Here is a 22,891-nt window from a genome sequence, read left to right on the forward strand (position 1 = left end):
AGCTTCCTTCTCAATAACAGCACACACTGTGGCCCCTTCTTGCCAGGCGTGGTGGTGCACGCCTATAATCACAGCCCTCAGGAGAGGTCACCCTGGCTTAAATAGCAAGAGCAAGTGTACACACACAATGGTGAAAAAATACCCACCTCATAACCATACTGCAGAACAGATGAAGCCAGGCACGCTCCCAAAATATTGCCCACTGAAGCACAGGCACTCCAGAGACCAAAGACAACGCCTCGGCTAAGGAGAACAAAGAAAGACCAAAGGCAATGTGTCAGAGGGATTCTGTGTGTGTGTCAAAATAAAAACGGCTCAAACAGTAAAGATGTACATTACGAAGAATTAACATTCTATTTAAACCTTTGAAAAATATGCCAGAATGATAAAACCAGATTCTTCTGAGATTTCATGATGCTAGATTTTCATTTAGATGCTAAATGTTGACCTCAGAGTCGGAGCACTTGCAGAGCAATAGAGAAATCTTGAATTCCTTGTGCAGAAAGAACTAAAGAAAAGAAGCCAGGGATGGTGGCTTACGCTTCTAACCCTTCTGCATTTGGAAGGCAGCAGGTTCCAGGCACCCATGTCACACGGCAAGACACTGCCTCAAGAACAAACAAAAAAAGATGAAAAGCTCCAATACTATAAAAACACTAAAACCCATCAAGGGGTCCTGGAAGGGGAAAGTAAGCAAGCCAGGACCTCGGCGTACGAGAAGAATCTGGCCTATGGAAACTGATTCTTTTCAGTTCTCCTAGATGAGTGGACGCCATGGATTCCTGCTAAGGTTTCCAAGGAGTCAGAGTCTAAAGCAACACTCGCCTGGCTCCTCTCGCCACAGCAGCTTCAACACCAGTCTGCCAGGCACCTGAGAGGCCAGAGCAAGAGGATTACAAGTTCAAAACCAGCCTAGGTTCTACAGTAAGACTCCGCCCCTTCAGAAGCCCCTCCACACCCATGATGGACCATGGGCAGCGGGGCTGCCAAGGCAACACCCCCACTTTTCACTCAGGGCTCATACTTTTATCATCTTTCCTCTTCTTGCATTACATTCTTGAAAGACTTCCACGCTGGGCTGCAACTTGAGCGGTTAGAGTTCATTACACAGTCCAAGGCCCCTGCCAACCAAGTTAGCTTCCTTCTATCAGTAACATCACACACTGTGGTCCGGAAAGCACGAAGCCTTCCTGCCAGGCACGGTGGCGCACGCCTGTAATCACAGCGCTCGGGAGGCAGGGAGGTAGATCTCTGCGAGCTTGAGGTCGGTCGGGATTACACAGAGACCAGAAATTTTAAGCCGAGTGTGGGAGCACACACATGGGAGGCAGAGCAGATGGATCTCTGAGTCTGAGCCAGCTTGGTCTGTACTAGTCAGGGCAACTAGTGAGACTCTAGCTCGAAAAAATAAAGAGACAAAAGGGCTGGAGAATAACACTCTATAGTAGAGTACTTGCCTAGTATTCATGAAGTCCTGTGCAATCTCTAACTCCACCAAAAATTCTTTTTATTCATCTTTCTTTCTTTCTTTCTTTCTTCTTTGTTTTTTTGAGACAGGGCTTCTCTATAGCTTTGGAGCCTATCTTGGAACTCACTCTGTAGATCAGGTTGACCTCGAACTCACAGAGATCTACCTGCCTCTGCCTCCTGAGTGCTGGGATGAAAGGCGTGCACCACCACTGCCTGGCTTCATCTATTTTTGAAAACAAACAAATAAAAACCCAAAATATAAAAAGTAAACATCTTTCCAATGCAATCTTGCTAACCTAAAGTCAGAGCGAAACGGAAGGCATTAGGCACTGAAATACCAGAGTGCTTTTGAACGGTACTTATCCTCACGGGACAGTTTATAGGTAAATGTTAATGACCAAGGGAGCTCCCGTTACGAAACTGGGGAAGGTGGCAGCTGAGAAGCACCAGCAAGAGGGTATGCTGCACACCACAGTGGAAGGCACTGCGTATTCGGTTTCCTAAGTGTAAGAGCAAACACGCAAAGAAAGCAGACAGGAGGTGAGCATGCCATGAAAACACATACACACTGTCCAGGGACAATGACTAAACTCCAAGTCATTAATGCTTCTGAAACAGGAGCCTCATCAACAATGGTAAACCACACAGCAAGTCTGCTTCACTTGACCTATTTCCCTCCTATGCACTCAGCATGCCTTCTTTGGGTAGACATGGAGGATTCATCAGCAGGCACCTCCCTTCCTTCTGCAGTCTGCACCACACATACCAAGTCCAACAAACATACTCTAACATGAAGGGAGGGGTAGGGGATGCTGTAAGCCCCAAATCACGGCAACATTTGAATTAGAGCACTCCCCCTTTCGGTGGCCTTAGGCCCATCACACAGATACCTTTTCTTCTGCACTCAGCATCTTCTATAGGCTACACAATGCTCTATAACTGGGCTATGTCCCTGACTTTCATGGCTGTTTCCTTATAGTTAATGCAATGATAAGGAAACCACAGTCTCAAAATGTGGCAAGGGGAGCTAAACTCAAACCAACACGCACAATGGATGGCATTCGGGTGGAACAGTGACAGTTTTCTAGGGAGAGAGGCTAAGAAGAAAGAACTGGGAGATGCAGCCACAGGAATGTGCCTCCCTGGGTGTCTACGGACCGTCACGCTCATGGACCTTCTCTCTCCAAAACAGAGAGGATGAGGCGTGCTCTACAGCCCCGAGTTAGCAGAGTCTGACCAGAGAAGGACGCAGCATACCCAGCTTTCCCGAACCAGTTGCCCATCACAGCCACCACACAGGGCCAGCCAGTGGACTGCAGCAGGCCGTTCACAATCCACAGGCCGCAGTACAGCCACTTGTTGTAGAAGCGCAGCCATTCCGTAAGAGTGCCGAAGACAAACTCCTTCGAGAAAAGGAAAGAGAAGGGGACACGCTTTCAATATACCCAACCACTTTTCAGGATACACAAAAACTACAGCCGTGGCATGGGGAGACGGCTCAGTGGGTAAGCATGCTTGCTATGAAAGCATGAAGACCCAAGTTCAAATCCTAGCACCCTTGTCAAAGCTTGAGTGTGGTCTTATGTACCCTGGCAACCCAGTGCTGTGTGGGATGCAAACAGGACTGCTGGGGCTCACTAGCCGTCAGCAAAGCTCCCACCCAGTTCAGTGAGAGACCCTGCCTCAAGAAAGTAAGGTAGAGAGTGAGAGAGCAAAACCCACAATGTTCTCCACTGGCTTCTGTATGCGTGCACCTGCATAAGCACACGCGCGCGAACACACACACGTGAACACACACACGTGAACACACACACTCCCTTCAACTTGCACCCTCCACTCTAGAAGCAGAGGCCTTGTTTTCCATCTATTCCCTCATCCCCTCTAGGAACAGCAATCTCCAGAGGACTGAAGCACAACACAAACCCAGGTGTGCACACTGGGTCAGAACAGAACCAGGCGCTGAGCTTCGGGACTGTCCCAGGTAAGCCCACTGTGACTGAAAGATTGTCCCAGGTAAGCCCGCTGCGGCTGCGGGACTATCCCAGGTAAGCCAGCTGTAGCTGCGGGACTATCCCAGGTAAGCCAGCTGTGGCTGCGGGACTGTCCCAGGTAAGCCCACTGTGACTGTAAGATTGTCCCAGGTAAGCCAGCTGTAGCTGCGGGACTGTCCCAGGTGAGCCAGCTGTGGCTGCGGGACTGTCCCAGGTGAGCCAGCTGTGGCTGCGGGACTGTCCCAGGTAAGCCAGCTGTGGCTGCGGGACTGTCCCAGGTAAGCCTGCTGTGACTGCAGGACTGTCCCAGGTAAGCCCGCTGTGGCTGCGGGACTGTCCCAGGTGAGCCAGCTGTGGCTGCGGAACTGTCCCAGGTGAGCCAGCTGTGACTGCAGGACTGTCCCAGGTAAGCCCGCTGTGACTGCAGGACTGTCCCAGGTAAGCCCGCTGTGGCTGCAGGACTGTCCCAGGTAAGCCCGCTGTGGCTGCAGGACTGTCCCAGGTGAGCCAGCTGTGGCTGCAGGACTGTCCCAGGTGAGCCAGCTGTGACTGAGGGACTGTCTCAGGTGAGCCAGCTGTGGCTGCAGGACTGTCCCAGGTAAGCCTGCTGTGACTGCAGGACTGTCCAGGTGAGCCAGCTGTGGCTGCAGGACTGTCCCAGGTAAGCCAGCTGTGACTGAGGGACTGTCCCAGGTAAGCCAGCTGTGACTGCGGGACTGTCCCAGGTGAGCCAGCTGTGGCTGCAGGACTGTCCCAGGTAAGCCAGCTGTGACTGCGGGACTGTCCCAGGTAAGCCAGCTGTGGCTAGGCAGTTACTAAGTTCAGTCATGTAAGCGAGCCCTGCCTATCATCTGCTGAATTATTCAACAGTTTCCATCATGCGCAGACATTCTGCTCAAAGGGACATTTTATTTGCAGTTCAAGTCTATTCTGAGAGGACTTGGCGTGGGTAAGTAGAATACTGTAGCTCTCAGCTGTAAGTCTAGAATAGGACAGGAAAATGGTCAATGGTTGCCAGCCGCTGTGGGAAGAGGGAGAGGTAGTTATTGGATCATGCTTGTCTGTGGAAACAAGACTACAACCTAAAGGGTTTATATATACATCTGAATGTTCTTAAATATTAAAAAAGTATATAAGTGCAGCTCATTGGCTTATAAAACGGTGTTTTGATATCTAAAACTTTAAGAAAAAAGTTTTTTCAGTATGCAAATGGCAGACATTGAAAGACTAAAATAAATCAGAATCTGACTAAAGTCTAGGAGATGAGGGGCTGGAGAGATGGCTCAGAGGTTAAGAGCATTGCCTGCTCTTCCAAAGGTCCTGAGTTCAATTCCCAGCAACCACATGGTGGCTTACAACCATCTGTAATGAGGTCTGGTGCCCTCTTCTGGCCTGCAGGCATACACACAGACAGAATATTGTATACATAATAAATAAATAAATAAATAAATAAATAAATAAATAAATAAAGTCTAGGAGTTGATTCAAATCAATCAATAAGAACCCAGCAAGATGACTCTGATTCAGATGCTGCTCTGCACAGCACCTCACTATCAGGTGCCATTTGTATACACACAAACACACACACACACACACACACACACACACACACACGACCCTTGCTGAACTGTGCGAGAAAGGGATCTGCACATCCCCTTGGCAAATGAGGAAGGGGAAACACTGGAGAAAGAGGAGGCAAGCTGAGCTGTCCCAGGCTAGGGTCTGGGGGCTTACTCTGGAAAGCAAGACTGAAATCTAAGGACAGGTGAAGAGGGAAAAACGCATTTAAGAGCCCAGAAGAGGCCATGAGTGATTCCTGCCAGAGCAGGACCTCAGAGAGAGGAGCAGAGACAGGGGTGTCACCTGGCCACGACAGGGCCGCCTGAGGCAAGAAGATGGAGAATAAAAGCATTGGGTAGCGAACAGTGGCCAGGTTAGGGAATCAACAGTCAGGGCAGGCAAGCGAGCGTGACTGTCAGGCAACCTGAGACCAGGCTCCAGAGAGCCCCACCACCGTGCTGTTTATTCAGACTATGGGAATCAAGGGAGGACGCCAGGGTTCTTGCTGTAGAAAGATCGGCCTACGTGAAAGACACACAGGATGACAGACGGCATGAAGACTAGCCTCATTCCTCCACACTAGATCCAGAGGAAAGGGGTAGCCATGATCTAGACCATCTGATCAAAATAGCAGTAGCTGTGTGTTTTTAAATTTTATTCATTATTCATGCTTATGTTTATGATATGCAAGTATGAGTTGGAGTACACACATGCCAGAGTGCACTCGTGGAGGTCAGAGGGCAACTTTTCGGCGTGCCTCTCCCATCCACTGTGGGATCAGAGGATTGAACTCAGGTCATCTGATTTGCACAGCAAGCTCCTCTAACCTGTAAGCCATCTGGACAGCCCAGTAATAACCACTATCCCCATAAGAATCTTTCAACTTACCACAAATGCAGAAGAGCACATGCCAAAAGACAGCACCCATCGCAAATTCAGCCGGTCCCCAATGACGCCGCTGATGAAGAGGCCCTAAAGAGAAAGCATTTCACTGATGGCTCCACACAGTAACGGTCTAAACTGGAAGCACATGTTACAAACGGGGCAAACTAAAGGGAGGTAACTGGAAAAGTCCAACCTCACTCACATCTCTACCCTAACTGTCTATGGATGTCAGAACCTCAGCAAACATCGGCAGAAGAAGACAGAACAAGCCCCCAGGCATGTTCCATTTTCTGGATGAACTAGATTAAACAGTGGTCCTGAGGCTTCCTGCAGGATTCTCCGAACCATTTGCACTTGGGGTTAAAGCGTGTCCCCACGCTGGGTGGTAGTGGCATATGCTTTTAGTCCCAGCACTCCGGAGGCAGAGGCAGGCAGAGCTCTGTGAGTTCCAGGACAGGCTCCCAAGGTACAGAGAAACCCTGTCTCAGAAAACAAAAGAGAAACAAAAACAGAAGTGTTCCACACATGCACGGACTGGCTCTTGTAAGGCACAGGACAGAAGTGATGCTGCACCCAGCTGCATGTTCCTCTTCGATTTCAGGGCATCACAAAGCAAGGAAGATGGGAAGGCTAGGAGGGCGATGGCCAACGAAAGGCACAAGTGGCTGCTTCCCTCCTCTCCTAGGGCCCAGCAGGAACTAAATACCTTAAGTGCAACACACCTTGGAGTCACTGTCTTGACTTCAAACATAAATGGACACAGGACCAACTAATTCTGATAAACCGACTGCCTTAATAACACAGAAGCCTCAAAGGATAAAAATGACAAGGAGAGCTCATCCCTGCACACTGGAAGCATAGCGGTAGACTCTGCTCTACAAAGGCCACAGGAGGCCTTGTGGATCTGTGAGGAAGAGGGCAGTGAAAAACCCTCAGCTCTCTTTCTGATGAGGGGACCAACTGGTTCCGTACTGCTCCAGAAAGCGCCATGCCTGGAGACCACAGAAATAAAGGCAAATCAACAGAAAGAACCAATTAGGGGCTAGAAAGATAGCTTGGTGGTTAGGAGCACTGGTTGCTCTTCCGGGGTTTCACTCCCAGAACTCACACGGTGGATCAAAACTGTCTGTACGCCTGGTTTCAGGGAATCTGATGCCCTGTTTCACCTCTATAGACATCAAGCATATATGTGGTGTACAGACATACATGCAGGCAAAATGTTCATACACATGAATAAAGAAACATTAAAAAAAATAAATTTTCAGCCAGTCAGTGGTGGCACACGCATTTAATCTCAGCACTCAGGAAGCAGAGGCAGGTGGAACTCCGTGAGTTCAAGGCCACTCTGGGGAGAGTGACTTCCAAGACAGCCAGGGCTACACAGTCAGGGCTGTCTTAAAAAACAAAACAGAACAAAACTTTAAGTAGTTATTTAAAAAACAAAAACAGACAAAAAAAAAAACCTCCAAAATTTTAAAACTTACCACAGCATAGGAGAACAAAAAAACAGTATCTAGTGTTCCAAGGAAAAGAGTGGCTTCCTCTGTGCTGGGGAACAAATGGTTGCTGCTCCAGACCTGCAGAAACACAGGACCAGGACAAGTCACTCTGTGCGACTCTAGTGCCTCACACTTCCCAGCCACCCGCGTCCACCTCCACCCCACACATCCCACACAAGCCTGGAGGCAAGGAAACAGTCACGCGTGTACACACGTGGAAAGGGCACACACCATCAGAGCCCCCGTGTGAAAAGCTGCACACTTGCAAAGTCCAGCTCTGCCAAGGACCCACTACTACTTCTAGCGCACTGAGGATGTTCCTTAGTTAACCCTTTCTTTCTCTTCAGTCAAACCGCCAAGACGCTGGTGACCAAGTCATTCCAGTAATAAGACTAGGTTGTGGGGGGCTGGAGAGGTGGCTCAGAGGTCAAGAGCATTGCCTACTCTTCCAAAGGTCCTGAGTTCAATTCCCAGCAACCACATGGTGGCTCACAACCATCTGTAATGGGGTCTGGTGCCCTCTTCTGGCCTGCAGGCATACACACAGACAGAATATTGTATACATAATAAATAAATATTTTTAAAAAATTAAAAAAAAAAGACTAGGTTGTGTATGCAAATGCAAGCATTTAGAAGAAATAAGTTCTGGGTGAATTAAATATGCAGGAATTAAAAACCACATGCACCTCCATCCAGGAAAGCCATGTTTTATATACTTTAAAAAATGACTCCCTGGGGCTGGAGATATGGTTCAGAGGTTAAGAGCAGGTTCTATTCCCAGCACCCGCATGGTGGCACACAACTACCCAAAAATCCAGCTCCCTAGAACCTGACGCCCTCTTCTGGCCTCAGTTGGAAACAGGCACACATGTGCACACATGCAAGCTTAACACTCATACACATAAAATTTTTTTTAATTAATAAAAAAATAGAACAAAAACAGCCTCCCAGATGAGCCGCTGCCTGGAGCTGGGACTGCAGCAAGACCTGACCCCAAATGAAGGCCGGAGCATTTGGGGCAGGACACAGCTCTACGGCTTGAGGGTTAGGGCAGAGGTTAGACTGTGCACTTCAGAAAACTAGAGAGAAACTTTATTGTTGGCGGTATTGTTTTTTAAGATTTATTTTTGGAGTCAGCGAGGCAGATCACAGGTATAATCCAGACCACCTGAGCTGACCCAATGGTGGAAGGAGAAAGTGGACTCCGGACACCATCCCGTCCTCTACATACTGCCGTGGCATGCAGGTGCCCACGATACACACATAAAACAAATAAATGTAATTTTAAAAAGTTAAATATTTATTTTTATCTCTGTCTTACTGTGGGGTGGGGCATGCACATGCTTGCACATAAGTGCAGGTGCCCCGGACACCAGAGGCATCGGAGCCCCTGGAAATGAAATTCCCAGTGACTGTGAGCTGCCTGGCATGGGTGACGAGACCCCAGCTCGGGTCCTCTGCAGGGACAAGTGCTCCTAACTGCTGAGCATTCATCTTTCCAGACCAAAATTACTGAACCTTTTCTTTTTTTTTTTGTTTTGTTTTGTTTTGTTTGTTTTCAAGACAGGGTTTCTCTGTAGCTTTGGAGCCTGTCCTGGAACTAGCTCTTGCAGACCAGTCTGGCCTGGAACTCAGAGAGCCACCTGCCTCTGCCTCCCAAGTGCTGGGATTAAAGGCATGCACCACCACTGCCAGGCGAACCTTTTTTTTTAATTAATTTTTTTATTTTATGGGCATTGGTGTTTTGCCATGGGTATCAGGTCCCTTGGAAGTGGAGTTACAGACCATTGTGAGCTGACATGTGGGTGCTGGGAATTAAACCCAGGTCCTCTGGAAGAGCAGTCAGTGCTCTCAACCACCCAAAATACTGTAATTTAACAGAAGGTAAAATCCTGGGGGCTGGTGGATTTAAAGTAGTTTCCCAGTTTCTGCCTTGGGTCAGAGTGTGGGCATCAACAGGATGGGATTGTAAAGAAACTCAGAGCTCTACGTGGCACGCCAGAGCCTGACTTCTGTGGAGCTGAGCAGTCAATGCAGACTGCAAAGTCAGCAGTTCTGCAGAAAAAGAATAGCACCACCTACTGCGACATCAATTAGAGTCGAATAAATACCTAAAGGACTGGGGGTGAAGCCCCGTGGTGGGGCGCTTGCTTAGTGCAGATGAGATCCTGGATCCGATCCCCAGTACCAGGACGGGTGGATTAAGCAGCAAGCAGGTTAAAGAGCCGACACTGTCCCATAGGAGCTAACAGTGTGAGTGGTCACCACCATGAAGAGACAACCAGGCCCAAGGCGGCTCTTAGTGAAGCCTGCTCACAAGGCTAACCCCTAAACATCAGATCACCCTAACCAGACTAGGGAGGACTCCCACTCTCTGCACCCAGCAATCCTGAACCCTGCTTTCCCAAGACTCTGGAATCTCAGTGTGCCTGTGTGACCAGCGCCAATAAAAACCCTGGTAGACAGCAATTCACGGCTCTTGTTAAAAACTAGAAAACTAGAAACACTCTGCGTGGTTTCCTGCCGGCTTCACGCTGGGCGCTTTTCCGTTTGCTAATTTCACTTTCCTGCCCTTTCCCTGCAGTAAACCCCAATGCTGAGTGCTCTAAGCTGCCACTAACCCATCACACCTGGGGACCCAGAGTCCCCAAATACAAATCCCAGATTTCTGGACACTGAGCAGACTGAAGCTGAGTCCCACACTGAGAGCTCAAGGTCACCGAACTACAGCTGGAGGAGCCAAAGATGTTTTGCTCAAACAAAAGAAATGAGGGACTGGCAAGGACTTCAAAATCTAGGACCACATGATGGAAGGAAAGAACAAACACTTGAAAGAACACTCAAAACATACAAATAAATAAAATTCATTCTTTTTCTAAAAAAAGAAAAAGGGGGCTGGAGAGATGGCTCAGAGGTTAAGAGCATTGCCTGCTCTACCAAAGGTCCTGAGTTCAATTCCCAGCAACCACATGGTGGCTCACAACCATCTGTAATGGGGTCTGGTGCCCTCTTCTGGCCAGCAGGCATACACACAGACAGAATATTGTATACATAATAAATAAATAAATATTTTTAAAAAAAAGGTATTTATCTCGCCCCAAAGGGAATGGCAAAATTTAGGCAGAAAATGGGTGAGGAGGGGCTGGAGAGATAGTTCACCAGTTAAGAGTACTTGCCGGGCGGTGGTGGCGCACACCTTTAATCCCAGCACTTGGGAGGCAGAGACAGGCTGATCTCTGTGAGTTCGAAGCCAGCTTGGTCTCCAAGAGCTAGTTCCAGAACAGGCTCCAAAAGCTACAGAGAAAAACCAAAAAGAAAAAGAAAAAAGTAGCCAGCTGGATGGTGCATACCTTACTCCTAGCACTCGGGAGGGAGAAGCAGGTGGATCTCTGTGAGTTTGAGGCCAGCCTGGTCTACAGAGCAAGTTCCAGAGTAGCCAGACTACATAGAGAAACCCTGTCTCCAAAAAGAAGAAGCCAGGCAGTGGTGCGCTCACCTTTAATACTAGCACTTGGGAGGCAGAGGCAGGCAGTGTGTTCAAGGCCAGCCTGATCTTCAGAGTGAGTCCTAAGCCAGCCAGGACTAACTACATAAAGACCTTGTCTCAAAAAATTAAAAAAAAAAAAAATTTAAAAAAGGAAGAAAAGGAGAGAGAGAAAGGAGAGGAGAGGAAGGAAGAGAGGAGGGAAAGGAGAAAGGTGCAAGACTAGAATAAAAAATAAAAAATGAAAACTAAATAACTAAATCAAAGGGAGAAATGCACACAGCACTTGCAAAACTCAATGACCAGAGCTGTGTGAATTCCCAACAGAGAGAAACACGGTGTTGGGCTAGGTGCCTGGGCTGAATCTGAAGGTTCTGAACTCACAGCAGTCTGGAGCTCAAACTCTAAGACACAGTAAGTTGTTTCAAAGTCCTGATCAGATGATATGAAAAGAACTTAGGAATCGCTTAAGGGAGAGCTCTTCTTAGCTCCACCCCAGCACTCCGCGTACCTCTGCAGGCAGGTCAACGGATGTGTTAAAAGCACTTGGGGTCCACTGCTTGGAAATACTGACTTTGACGTTGCTGAATGTTTTTCTTGACGCGTGGAGCAACGAATAGCTGCAAAACACAGAGAGAAAACAGAACTGAATGAGAAGCAAAGAAAACAGCGTTCAACAAAAACCAAAGGTGCACATTTGTTTTATTCAAGTTTGGAAGCTTTACAAGGAAAACTGCAAAAGCTGCCAATGAAGGCAGGCTCTGCTGGGGCTGGAGAGAGGGTTCCGCAGGCAAGAGCACTGGTTGTTCTTCCAGAGGACCTGGTTTCAATTCCCAGCACCCACATGGCAGCTCACAACTGTCTGTAACTCCAGTTGCAGGGGCTCCAACGCCTCGCACAGACATGCATGCAGGCAAAACACCAATGTCACAAAATAACATGTGTAGTGTTTTCGATAAAGATTAAATAGGGCTGGTGGGATGACTCAGTGGCTAAAGGATCTGGCTCCAAGCCGAACAGCCTAAATTCAATCCCTAGGGCACACGTGGTAAAAGGTGAGGAACGGTTCCAAGATCTTGTCCTCTGACCTCCACGCTCACGCCATGGCAGAGGGCACTCGCGATAATTAAATGGTACTAAAAACGTCACTTAGGACTATAGAACCATAAACACAGACAACTCCTCCAGTCATGTGGACTAGTTCGGGGCTGCTAAGCCTCAAGGATCACAGGAGTAACCCAAACTCCTGACAACATCCCTCTCATCTTTGCTGCTCTCAGAGGCTCTGTCCATCTCTCCTGAGCACACACATCTTTGTTTCAAGCTCCAGGTTTCAACAGAGAGCACCTGACATCAGACTGGGGTTTCTCAACATCTGCAACAATGTATATCAACAAGTTCTCTGTCAAGGTTGAACACTTGCAGCACACCTGGTCTCTGACACTAAATGAAAATAGTAAACCTCCATCAGGACAATCAAAATGTCACAAGACTGTCAAATCACCCCCAGAGAACAAAATGACCTTGAGAACTATTATCCTAGCCATCAACAAAGTACAATGGGGATATCAGAATGCACATCTATAATACAAGCACAGAGGTAGTGGGACACACACACACACACACACACATAATCAGGCTAGCCTTGAAACCACAAATATGTACCTGGTCTCCATAAAAATAGAGTTGGAAATAAAGCTCAGGGGCTCAGCCTAGAATTACATGCCAGGACTGAATTCTATACATAAAGTTACAAAAAAAATAATAATAATAATTAAGAGCCACAAAACAAAACGTGCTGCTAAGCACAAATAAAATGCTATGATTTCATTCCCATCACCACAGAAATTAATTAAAATAAAACTTTAAAATTGAATTATGCGAGCTGGAAGCTGGCTCAATAAATACAAACACTTGATGCTAGCTAGGTGGTGGTGGTGGCATGCACCTTCAATTCCAGCCCTCGGGAGGCAGAGGCAGGTGGATCTCTGTGAGTTTGGGACCAGCCTGGTCTACACAGCTAATTCCAGGACAGCCAGAGCTACACACAGAGAAACTCTGTCCCGAAAAAAAGAAAGAAAGAAGGAAGGGAAGGAGGGAGGGAGGGAGGGAGGGAGGGAACAGAATACTTGCTGCTGCTCTTGCAGAGGAGCCAGGTTTAGTTTCTGAGCACCCATGTGATGGTTCATAACCCTTAATTACTTCACTTCCAAGAGCTCCAATGCCCTCTTCCAGCCTCCACAGGCATTGCATGCATGTGGTACACTTACAGCATGTGGTGTACATGCAGACAAAACATTCATACACATAAAGTTTTTAACAATGTCAAATTGTAGCCAGGTGAGGTGGCACACGTTTTAATCCCAGCACTCAGGAGGCAGAGAACTCTGTGAGTTCAAGGTCAGCCTGACCTACATAGCAAGTTCCAGTACAACCAGAGCTACACAGTGAGACCCTATCTCAAACACTTTGACTTCTGAGAATGTCATTAAATATTTGGGGGGTGAAAGCACAGCTGAGCGCGAGAGGTTTAGCTCAGCAACACAGAATGCACTCAGCAAGCTTGCAGCCATGAGTTCCATGCCAAGCATCAAAACTGAAACAAAACAAATGAGGTACAGACGGAAGCCCGTGTCAACCGGCACACTGGGCTCTCTGATGCAGCACCACTCCTCAGATGAGTCGGGAAGAGTCGGGAAGCCACTACCTGAAGAAAGTGAGCAGGAACACGGCAACATGGTGATGGCTGAAGCCGCTGAGCAGAGACCCCCTCTGCAGAAATCGTGGCCAGGCCATGCTCGCCCACCTCCCTCTTCACCCCGACTTCAGTCTTCAGTGATAAATTACATCACTTCTTTCTGGAAAGACAAAGATACATTATTGACATTTCTTTTTTCAAGCAAAAAGCAGACCTATTGGCACATGCCTCTAACGCCAGCACTTGGGAAGTTCAGGCAGAAGAATCGAGTTAGCTCAGTTCATCCTCAGCTACCAAGTGAGTTTGAGTCAGCCTGGGCTACAGGAGATCTGTTACAAACACACACACACACACACACACACACACACACCAGAAAAACAGACAGACAGAGAGAATGATAACCCAATCTATCTGAAATAAGTTTTGTGAAATCTGAACTAGTAGGTTTATGACCAGTCAATGAATAATCACAACTTCATCTCATAAGCTATCTGGTATCAGAAAACTGTATTGAAAATTATGTATTGTAGTCACGGGCTAGTCCTGGAGTAGGAAAAGATACTTCAACAAAAGAATATACCCAGTAGAAGGAACAGCCATGCAAATGGAGAAGAAAAGCATTCATTTTTACAGAAAAAGCAAAGGAGGTAAACAGACAACACAGAAGAACTTAGCCCTTAAAGGTAAGTAACAAAAGTTCCAATTAAGCCAAGCAGTGGTGGTGGCACATGCCTTTAATCCCAACACTCGGGAGGCAGAGGCAGGAGGATCTCTGTGAGTTCGAGGACAGCCTGGTCTACAGAGTGAGTTCCAGGAAAGGCTTCAAAACTGCATAGAAAACCCTGTCTCGAAAAACAAACCAACAAACAAAACCAAAAAAGTTCCAAGTAATATTGGAAATGTTGATTAAAATAAAGAGTCTGCACAGGGCTGAGGAGTCAGCTCAGTGTTGGGAGCATGGACTGCTCTTCCAGAGGACCTGAGCCTAGTTCCCAGCATCTATGTATCAGGCAGTTCACAGTGTCTGTATCTCCAGCTCTAGGGGATCTGCTGCCTCTGGTCTCCATGGGAACCTGCACCCATGTACATGCATGCACCTGCAGATACATATACCTACATATAATTTAAAATAATAAAAAACAAACCTAAAAAAAATCTAGATAGGGCTGGAGAGATGGCTCAGTGGTTAAGAGCATTGCCTGCTCTTCCAAAGGTCCTGAGTTCAATTCCCAGCAACCACATGGTGGCTCACAACCATCTGTAAAGAGGTCTGGTGCCCTCTTCTGGCCTTCAGGCATACAGACAGACAGAATATTGTATACATAATAAATAAATTTAAAAAAAAAATCTAGATAAATGGTTTAGTGGTTAAAAGCACTGACTGCAAGCTGAAAACGGCCAAAAAAAAGCACTGGCTGCTCTTCCAGAGGACACCACAGGTTCAACTTTTAGCGCTTCAGTTCCAAGAAACATGTGGTGCACATACATATATATACATGCAAGAAAACAGACAGACATACAAATAAAATAAAATCTGTTTGAATACATTAATATATACTTTCACTTTAACTGGGCATGGTGGCATTCATCTGTAATCTTAGTGTCAGGAGACTGAGGCAGAATCATCAAGACTAGCCCAGGATACACAGCAAGCCACTGATAAACCCATCCCTCCAAAAGAAAATTGCTTTAGTCCCAAATAAATAGAATGTAGCTAATTTCACTTTGAAATCATTCCTTCTGAAAAATGCTAACAAATTTATGAGCCAATAATAAAACTAAAAACTCTGACAAAATAACCTGTTTATAATTCCAGAAGTTACAAAAACAAGAGCTTATCATGTGTTGCTACCAAAATTACAGTTCTTGGTCTTGGTAAATTGCTTGCATGGAATTCAGGAAGTCCTGAGTTTGGCCCCCAGCACCATATAGACCAGGCATAGTAATGTATGCCTGTAATACCAGCACTGGAGAGGTGGACGTAGCAATTCAACGTCGGGGCTGGGGAGATGGCTCAGAGGTTAAGAGCACTGGCTGCTCTTCCAGAGGCCCTGAGTTCAGTTCCTGGCAACCACATGGTGGCTCACAACCATCTGTAATGAGATCTAGCGCCCTCTTCTTGCAGGCAGGGATGCATGCAGACAGAAGAACACTGTATAAGTGATGGAGGAGGAGGAGGAGGAGAATTATTATTATTGTTATTATTATTATTATTATTTAAGGTCATCCCTGATATACAGTAAATTCTAGACCTGCCTGGGAGTACCTAAGAGAAAAAAGAAGCAAAGAAAACACTCCTTCTACGTGAACACATTCCACCTCAAAACACTGTAAGAACATAAGATATAAAAAAGTAAAATGTAGTAATAGGAAAAGCTAGAGCCAACACGATGGCTCAGTCAGTTACAACACAAGCCGCCAAGCCTGATGATCTGAGTTGGATCCCCAAGACTCACACAGAGAGTAGAGAACCAACTCCCTCCTTCAAGTTACCCTCTTACCCCAACACGTGTGCACCATTCCCCCACACACAGTGTGAGTATGAATGAATCCCTACATTAAAACGCAACAAGTGGGGGCTGGAGAGATGGCTCAGTGGTTAAGAGCATTGCCTGCTCTTCCAAAGGTCCTGAGTTCAATTCCCAGCAACCACATGGTGGGCTCACAACCATCTTTAATGAGGTCTGGTGCCCTCTTCTGGCCTGCAGGCATACACACAAACAGAATATTGTATACATAATAAGCAAATAAATAAATATTTAAAAAAAAAAATAAAAATAAAAAAAAATAAAACGCAACAAGTTGAGATTACTACTGCTTTAGCAGTAATAGTTGTATAATTCAGAGCCACATGGATACTTCTGTATATGTATGTATGTATGTACTGAGATATCTGAGACCATGTGGATTTTAACCACTTTATCCTAAGCCATACAGATGAAACCGAGAAGTCTTAATAAGCATATGGGAAAACAGTTTTAAACAGTCACCTGCTGTTGGCAGACTGCCACTTGAAATGAACACTATTATAGCATCTGGTCCTATGTAATTACAATAATTAAAAAGAACACCGTGCACATACATCCTCCGCAGCCCAGAGACGGCTTCCACTCAGATGTGAGCTAGGGGCCCTGAACACAGGGGGTCGCTGCCAAGTCTGGATGTCAGCACATTTTGTTTTCACCATGTCAACGCCGTGAACACACACTGGGTATGGCTGCTGTCTTTCAAATCTAGCCAGTTCTGCTACAATTAATAAAGCTCGATTTATTTCTTTATTTTATTTAAGTATTTCCTTCCTTTTCCTTCTTTCTATGTGAGGATGCCACAAAGTTAAGACATTCTTTTTTGTTTTTTTAATGTGTACTGGGGTTTTGCCTGCATGTGTGTCTGTGTGAGGGAGCCACATCCCCTAGACCTGGAGTCACAGACAGTTGGGAGCTGCCATGTGGGTGCTGAGATTGAACCCAGGTCCTTTGGAAGAGTGTCCAGAGCTCTTAACGGCTGAGCCATCTCTCCAGCCCACCCTTCTCTTTCTAACCAGGGAGGGTCTAGGTCTTCTAAGCTGGCTTTGGACTCTCTACAGAGTCAAGGATGACTTGTCGTCTGGCTTCCGCCACCCAAGAGTGCTAGGATCACAGGTGTCCGTGACCACAGCCACTTCAGCAGTTCTGGAAATGAAACCCACAGCCTCCTTCACGCTCGGGAAACCCTCTACCAGATGAGCTACATTTAAAAAAAAAAAAATGGGATGGGGTCTTGCTATATGTACCTAGGCTGGCCAGGAACTCAATATGAGGACCAGGTTGGCTTTGAACGCACATATACCTGCCTCTGCCTCCCAAATGCTGTTAATTAAAGACATCCACCATCATGACTAGCTTACTTTTTTTTCCCCTAAAGACACATCCTAGGGGCTGGAGAAATGGCTTAGCAGTTAAGAGCATTAACATCTATCAGGCCGGGTGGTGGTGGCACATGCCTTTAATCCCAGCACTTGAGAGGCAAAGGCAGGCGGATCTCTGTGAGTTCGAGATCAGCCTGGTCTACAAGAGGACAGGACAGGCTCCAAAACCACAGAGAAACCCTGTCTCGAAAAACCAAAAAAAAAAAAAAAAAAAAAAAAAAACATCTACCAGGACAGGACAGGACAGGCTCCAAAGTTACACAGAGAAACCCTATCTTTATCTTTTTTTTTTTTCTGAAAACAAGTTTTATTTAAATAGGGTTTAAATACATTACATAACATTAAAACTGTAAGGGAAAAGAAAACCAAAAAACCAGTTTGTTCCTTCACATGGCACTGGGTAGCTGCTACCATTGAGTTGAAACATACAGCTAGCCACATGACCGATGGCATCAGTTTGGTATTTGTTCCCTTGTCATAAGTTTAATTGATACGAGGCTGGCCCCACCCTTCAGTTCTTCCAACATCCCTTGCGATATGCCTGGCTAAAAACATTACCCTGGTGGCAAGCCACATGTCCATGACCATTTCTGAATTCTGCCTACCTGGTCGGACACCAGGGGCTCTTGCTAGAGATTCCCTCTAGTGGCATAGCTACTGTGGTGTTACCCATTCTCTTGTTCACCTGGGCTGTTCAAGTGGTGACATTCTCCTAGGGCAGGGGATTCTGTAGGGGGAGAGCCAAGGAGTTTCTGGGCAGACATAGCCTATGAACTTGGGGCTCTGGGCTTGGCTGAAACATAGTTACTGCTTTGTTTCAGGCTGGACATTGCCAGGGCTACTGCTTGACCTGTTTAAATGAGGGACTTCCAGACTAGACAGAAAAAGTCTATTGCATGAAGGAGTTACACTAGTCCAAGTTAAAAGCGGACCCCAAATGGTTACATTATACAAGCTGTGAGGTTTTTAAATTTGTGACAAGGGACAGGAGGGAAATTCTACTCATTGCAAGGAAATCCTCACTTAAGCTTCAGAGTCACAAGCACTTAAAACCCATGAACCTAGCCGGGCGGTGGTGGCGCACGCCTTTAATCCCAGCACTTGGGAGGCAGAGGCAGGGCAGATCTCTGTGAGTTCGAGACCAACCTGGTCTACAAGAGCTAGTTCCAGGACAGGCTCCAAAACCACAGAGAAACCCTGTCTCGAAAAACCAAAAAAAAAAAAAAAAAAAAAAAAAAAAAAAGCCACAAACCATGAACCTTCAGCTGATCGTCCTTAGCCAGTCCAATCTCTATTAGGAACTGGCATACGTTCTTGCGCTGGTCACCCTGTAGCTGAATTACTTCTCCATATTCTGGATGCTCAATTACAGTACCATTGCAGGCAAATTTCTTCTTAAACACCTTCACTAGTTTCTTTTTATCGTAATCATCAGCAATCCCTTGGACAGTGGTAAGGGTCTTCCTGCCGTTTCTCTGTTGAATTTTTATATGGATATAATCCTCAGTGCCAGCAGGAAGCAGGTCATCACCCTTACTTGCATCAGCAAAGGGGTCGAAAGAGTGGAGGTTCTGAAGAGCGGACATACAATGCGATTCCTTTTCCTCTGTGGAAACGGCCTGCAGAAGGTGGCTGCGGGAGAAGGCGGGGGGGGGGGGGGGGGGGGACACGGAGCGTCAGGAAGCGAGGGGGCTCGAGGGGGAGGCAGCTGAATCCTCGGTGGAGGCTCAGTGACTGGGGCCGAGAAACCCTATCTTGAAAAAAAAATTAACATCCACATAGTGGCTCACAGCACTTGGGAGACAGAGACAGGCAGATTTCAGTGAGTTCGAGAGTTCAAGGCCAGCTTGGTCTACAAAGGGAGTTCTGGGACAGCCAAGGCTGTTACACAGAGAAACCCTGTCTCAAAAAACACAAAAAACCACATAGTGGCTCGATGGCTTACAACCCTCTGTAACTCCAGTTCCAGGGAATCTGATGCCCTCTTCAGACCTCTGCAGGTATTAGGCAGACACACATGCAGACAAAACACTAATCCACATACAAACAAAATTTTAGGCTGGGTGGTGGTGGCACACACCTTTAATCCCAGCACCTGGGAGGCAGAGACAGATGGATCTCCATGAGTTGGAGGCCAGCTGGAATTAGTTACAAGACAGGCTCCAACGCTACAGAAAAACCCTGTCTCGAAAAACAAAAAAAAAAAAAAAAAAAAAAAAATAAGGACACATCTCATTATGTAGTACAGGCTAGCCTCAAACTCACTATATAGTCCAGGCTGGCCTCCAAACTGGAGCAATCTTCTTTCCTTAGCCTCTCAAGTACTAGCATTACAGGTAGGTACCATCACATAGTAACTTGTCATTTAGTATTTTTTCAATGATTACTGAACACATAATTATTGTGTAATAGCTGACAGTGCTAAGAATTAGCTTTCCTTATTACTTATGTGCATATCTACTTATTATTGTATGTGAGAGAGAATTTGAGCATGCATGCTAAGCTATACCTGTGGAGGTCACGGACATCCTTAGAAGCAATTCTCTCCTTTCACTATGGGCTATGGAGAGCTAACACAGGTCAGCAGACTTACAAAGCAGGCACTTTACCTAGTAGCCAGCCCTAGGTTTGCTTATATTTTTTTAAGTCACAAAATACAGTATACATTTGTCGTATACAGCATGTTTTAGAATATGTACACTTTGTGGAATAGCTCCATCAAGGGAATTAACAAAGCATTTCCTCACCTGGTATCATCTTCTGCGAAGGGAACACTTAAAATCTACTAGATACATTGTTAGCATGATATGCAACAGAGATCTTGACCTTAATCCTTCTCTCTGAAGGAAATTTTATATCCTTTGATCAATATCCCTCAAACTTCTACATTGTCACCTTAAAACTAAAATATATACAGTAAAATGTTGCCAGCAGTGGTGCTCCATGCCTTTAACCCCAGCATTAGGGAGGCAGAGGCAGGTGGATCTCTGAGTTTAAGGCTAGCCTGGTCTACAATAACAAGTTCCAAGGCAGCCAGGGATACACAGAGAAATCCTGTCTCAAACAAATAAAAAAACCAACAGCAAAAAATTTAAAAAAAGGTCTCTTACACATATACATATTAAAAATAAGGTTTTGGGGCTGGAGAGATGGTTCAATAGTTAAGAGCATGGACTGTTCTTCCAGAAGCCCCAGTTTCAATTCCCAACACCCATATGGCAGCTCATAGCTGTCTGTAACTCCAGTTCCAGGGAACCAGGGGACCCGACACCCTCACCCAGACATACATGAAGGCACAACACCAATGCACATAAAATATAAATAAATAAATAACATAATAAGGTCTTGGGCAGGGACTAGTAGCTCAAACTGGTGGGCTATACCTTTTATCCCAGCACTCAGAAGCGAGGCAGGCAGATCAAGTCCAGCCTGGTTTACACAGAGCGCTCCAAGGCAGCCAGGGCTACCTGACTAATAGAAAAGAAAAGATCTCAGGGATGGAAACCACAGCAGAGTAGAAGAGGGCTTGCCTGGCACACAAAGGCCCTGAGCTCAATCCCCTGCAGTGCATCAAAACAAAACAAAATAAAACACAGACCTCTATCATCAATCAGATCCAAACCCACTGCATTTTAAAGCAAGTTCGCAACCACTAAGCAATGTGATTTCTATAATGAGGCCTGGAAGGCTATTAAAAACAGTACTTTTCAAAAAAAAGAGTACACACACACATATATAAATTACATAGTACTTTGGGGGTGAACAAGATGTCTCAGCAGACAGGGCACTGACTGAACAAGCCTAGTGACCCGCATTCCATTCCTGGAACCCTCAAAAAGGTGAAGGGAAGGTGAGCCAACCTCACAAAGCTGTCCTTTGACCTCCACACGCCAAAGCAGATACATACACATCATGCGTACGCACAATAAAGAGTTAATTATAAAGGTGGGAACAGCAAGATGGCTCAGCAGGTAAAGGCACCTTTGACCAAGGTGACCACCTGACACAATCCTCAAAACACAGCCAAGACAAAAGGGAAGTTGTTTTCTGGCCTCAATATATGTACCGTGTGTGTGTGTGTGTGTGTGTGTGTGTGTGTGTGTGTGTGTGCGCGCGCGCGCATGCTCGGCAAAACACAACACAAGTGCACTATGAATGCTGACACTAGATGGTTTTACCCTGCCACACATCTGGAAACAATGCCGCCTACATTATGCTGCTTTGGGATACAACATTCCCCTAACTTGTTACATTGTTACTCCTAAAATTCCATTGTCGTTTTCTTTAAACATAGTCTCATGCTGTAGCCCAGGCTGTTCTGGAACCTCCTGCCTCAGCTGTTCTCCCCTGTGCTGGGTTTATAAGTATGACCCAAAATTTCACTTCTACAGAGATAGCTATAGTCTGTTCCAAACCAAATCCAGTAACCCTTTAAAGGTATCTTGTACTGGGCATAGTGAGCCACTGAGCCAGCCTGGGCTATTACAGAGCAGACACTATCTCAGTAAGTAAATAAAACATACGCGTTTTTAAGTGAAAATGTTCTGTATTAGTAACATTTGATGAAAATCCACAGCATAATGAAAAACGGAGGCTGGTAGAAGAGAAACCATACCACAGCAGCCACCCACCCCCAGCCCTCCAGCCCCCGTCATCCCCTGGCATGGTCTTCCCCCACTGCCCAGTCCACCCTCCCATCAGGCCTTCTGAAAACACAGAGAGAGTTAACTAATCCCACTTCCTGATAGACACCTTGCTGTCTCTACGGGCAGGTGCTCAAGAAGCAAGCATTCCTCTCACAGGCCACCTGCTTCAAAACCCCAAGGGGTCCATGTCCACCCTGCCCCGGGGAGGCTTTCCCACCACTCTGCCTTCCAGCACTGGCCCCCACATTGGACAGCTCCTGTTCAGAGGTCCTTTCCCAGCACCCCCCTTAAATCCCTCTGTAGTCTACGTCTTCTCCACTTATCCTCTCCCCGTTTCCCCAAGAAGTCTCACTCCAAGGGTGCAACTCAGGCCTGTCACTAGCTCCCGCAGATGAGTTCGAAACACCCTTGCCTCTGATACTTCAAGCTCCAGCACTCATTTCACCCAAATCAGGTTCCTCCCCTTGCCCATACTTCCTTACCAGGTTAAGGGCCGCCATCTCCCCAGTGGGTCTTTTCTTCTACCAGGCCTGGCCCGCTTCCTTCCCTGTAGGGAGCTCTGTCAGAGAAAAATCACACAAGTGGGCTGACTTCAGATTCAAACCACAAACCTCAAAGGGCAAGCAACGCTGCTGGGCAATCCTCCCACACTTCCCTAACAACCCTGCTTTCTCAACCTCTGAGACAGCGAGCGCTTTCTTTTCTCCCTTCCCTTTCTAAACTTCCAGGATCTTCCTCTGCTCTGTCGCCC

General features: G+C 46.5%; 2 protein-coding genes across 4 annotated transcripts in view; both read right to left on the minus strand.

Moving 5' to 3' along the window:
* Nucleotides 1–13,732, minus strand: part of LOC121435571 (sugar phosphate exchanger 3) — a 30,571-nt gene extending 16,839 nt beyond the window's left edge. For both annotated transcript variants that reach the window (XR_005972586.1, XM_041635019.1), the window contains exons 1-6: nucleotides 13,597–13,732; nucleotides 11,401–11,509; nucleotides 7,391–7,483; nucleotides 5,910–5,993; nucleotides 2,728–2,873; nucleotides 147–243 (exon numbers count right to left, since the gene is read on the minus strand). Coding sequence is in view for 1 of the 2 variants with exons in the window: in XM_041635019.1 (XP_041490953.1) it covers nucleotides 147–243; nucleotides 2,728–2,873; nucleotides 5,910–5,993; nucleotides 7,391–7,483; nucleotides 11,401–11,509; nucleotides 13,597–13,685 (618 nt within the window). In the remaining variant the exon portion in view is untranslated. The remainder of the gene's footprint in view (nucleotides 1–146; nucleotides 244–2,727; nucleotides 2,874–5,909; nucleotides 5,994–7,390; nucleotides 7,484–11,400; nucleotides 11,510–13,596) is intronic.
* Nucleotides 13,708–22,677, minus strand: LOC121435572 (eukaryotic translation initiation factor 1-like). Of its 2 annotated transcripts, none has more exons than XM_041635020.1 (3): nucleotides 22,623–22,677; nucleotides 18,747–19,126; nucleotides 13,708–13,747 (listed from the first exon to the last, which is right to left on the minus strand). In XM_041635020.1, the coding sequence occupies exons 2-3, from the start codon at nucleotides 19,078–19,080 to the stop codon at nucleotides 13,722–13,724; spliced, it is 360 nt and encodes a 119-aa protein (XP_041490954.1). In that variant the 5' UTR covers nucleotides 19,081–19,126; nucleotides 22,623–22,677; the 3' UTR covers nucleotides 13,708–13,721. The 2 variants fall into 2 exon arrangements, with proteins under 2 accessions (XP_041490954.1, XP_041490956.1); XM_041635022.1 differs by lacking the exon at nucleotides 13,708–13,747 and adding an exon at nucleotides 18,381–18,555 and having other exon boundaries at nucleotides 18,754–19,126.
* Nucleotides 22,678–22,891: the final 214 nt, after the last annotated feature.

Source organism: Microtus oregoni, unplaced genomic scaffold, assembly GCF_018167655.1.
Source record: "Microtus oregoni isolate MIOR12 unplaced genomic scaffold, Mior012 000046F_ref0000063, whole genome shotgun sequence".
NCBI lineage: Eukaryota > Metazoa > Chordata > Mammalia > Rodentia > Cricetidae > Microtus > Microtus oregoni.

Bases quoted from the DNA above. Each gene is read 5' to 3' on its own strand.
- LOC121435572 (XM_041635020.1), bottom strand. From the start codon at position 19,080: ATGTCCGCTCTTCAGAACCTCCACTCTTTCGACCCCTTTGCTGATGCA. The intron at 13,748-18,746 runs GTTTGTGGCTTT...TTGTCTTTCCAG, and splicing joins CGATCAGCTGAAGGTTCATG to AAAGAAGTGATGTAATTTAT.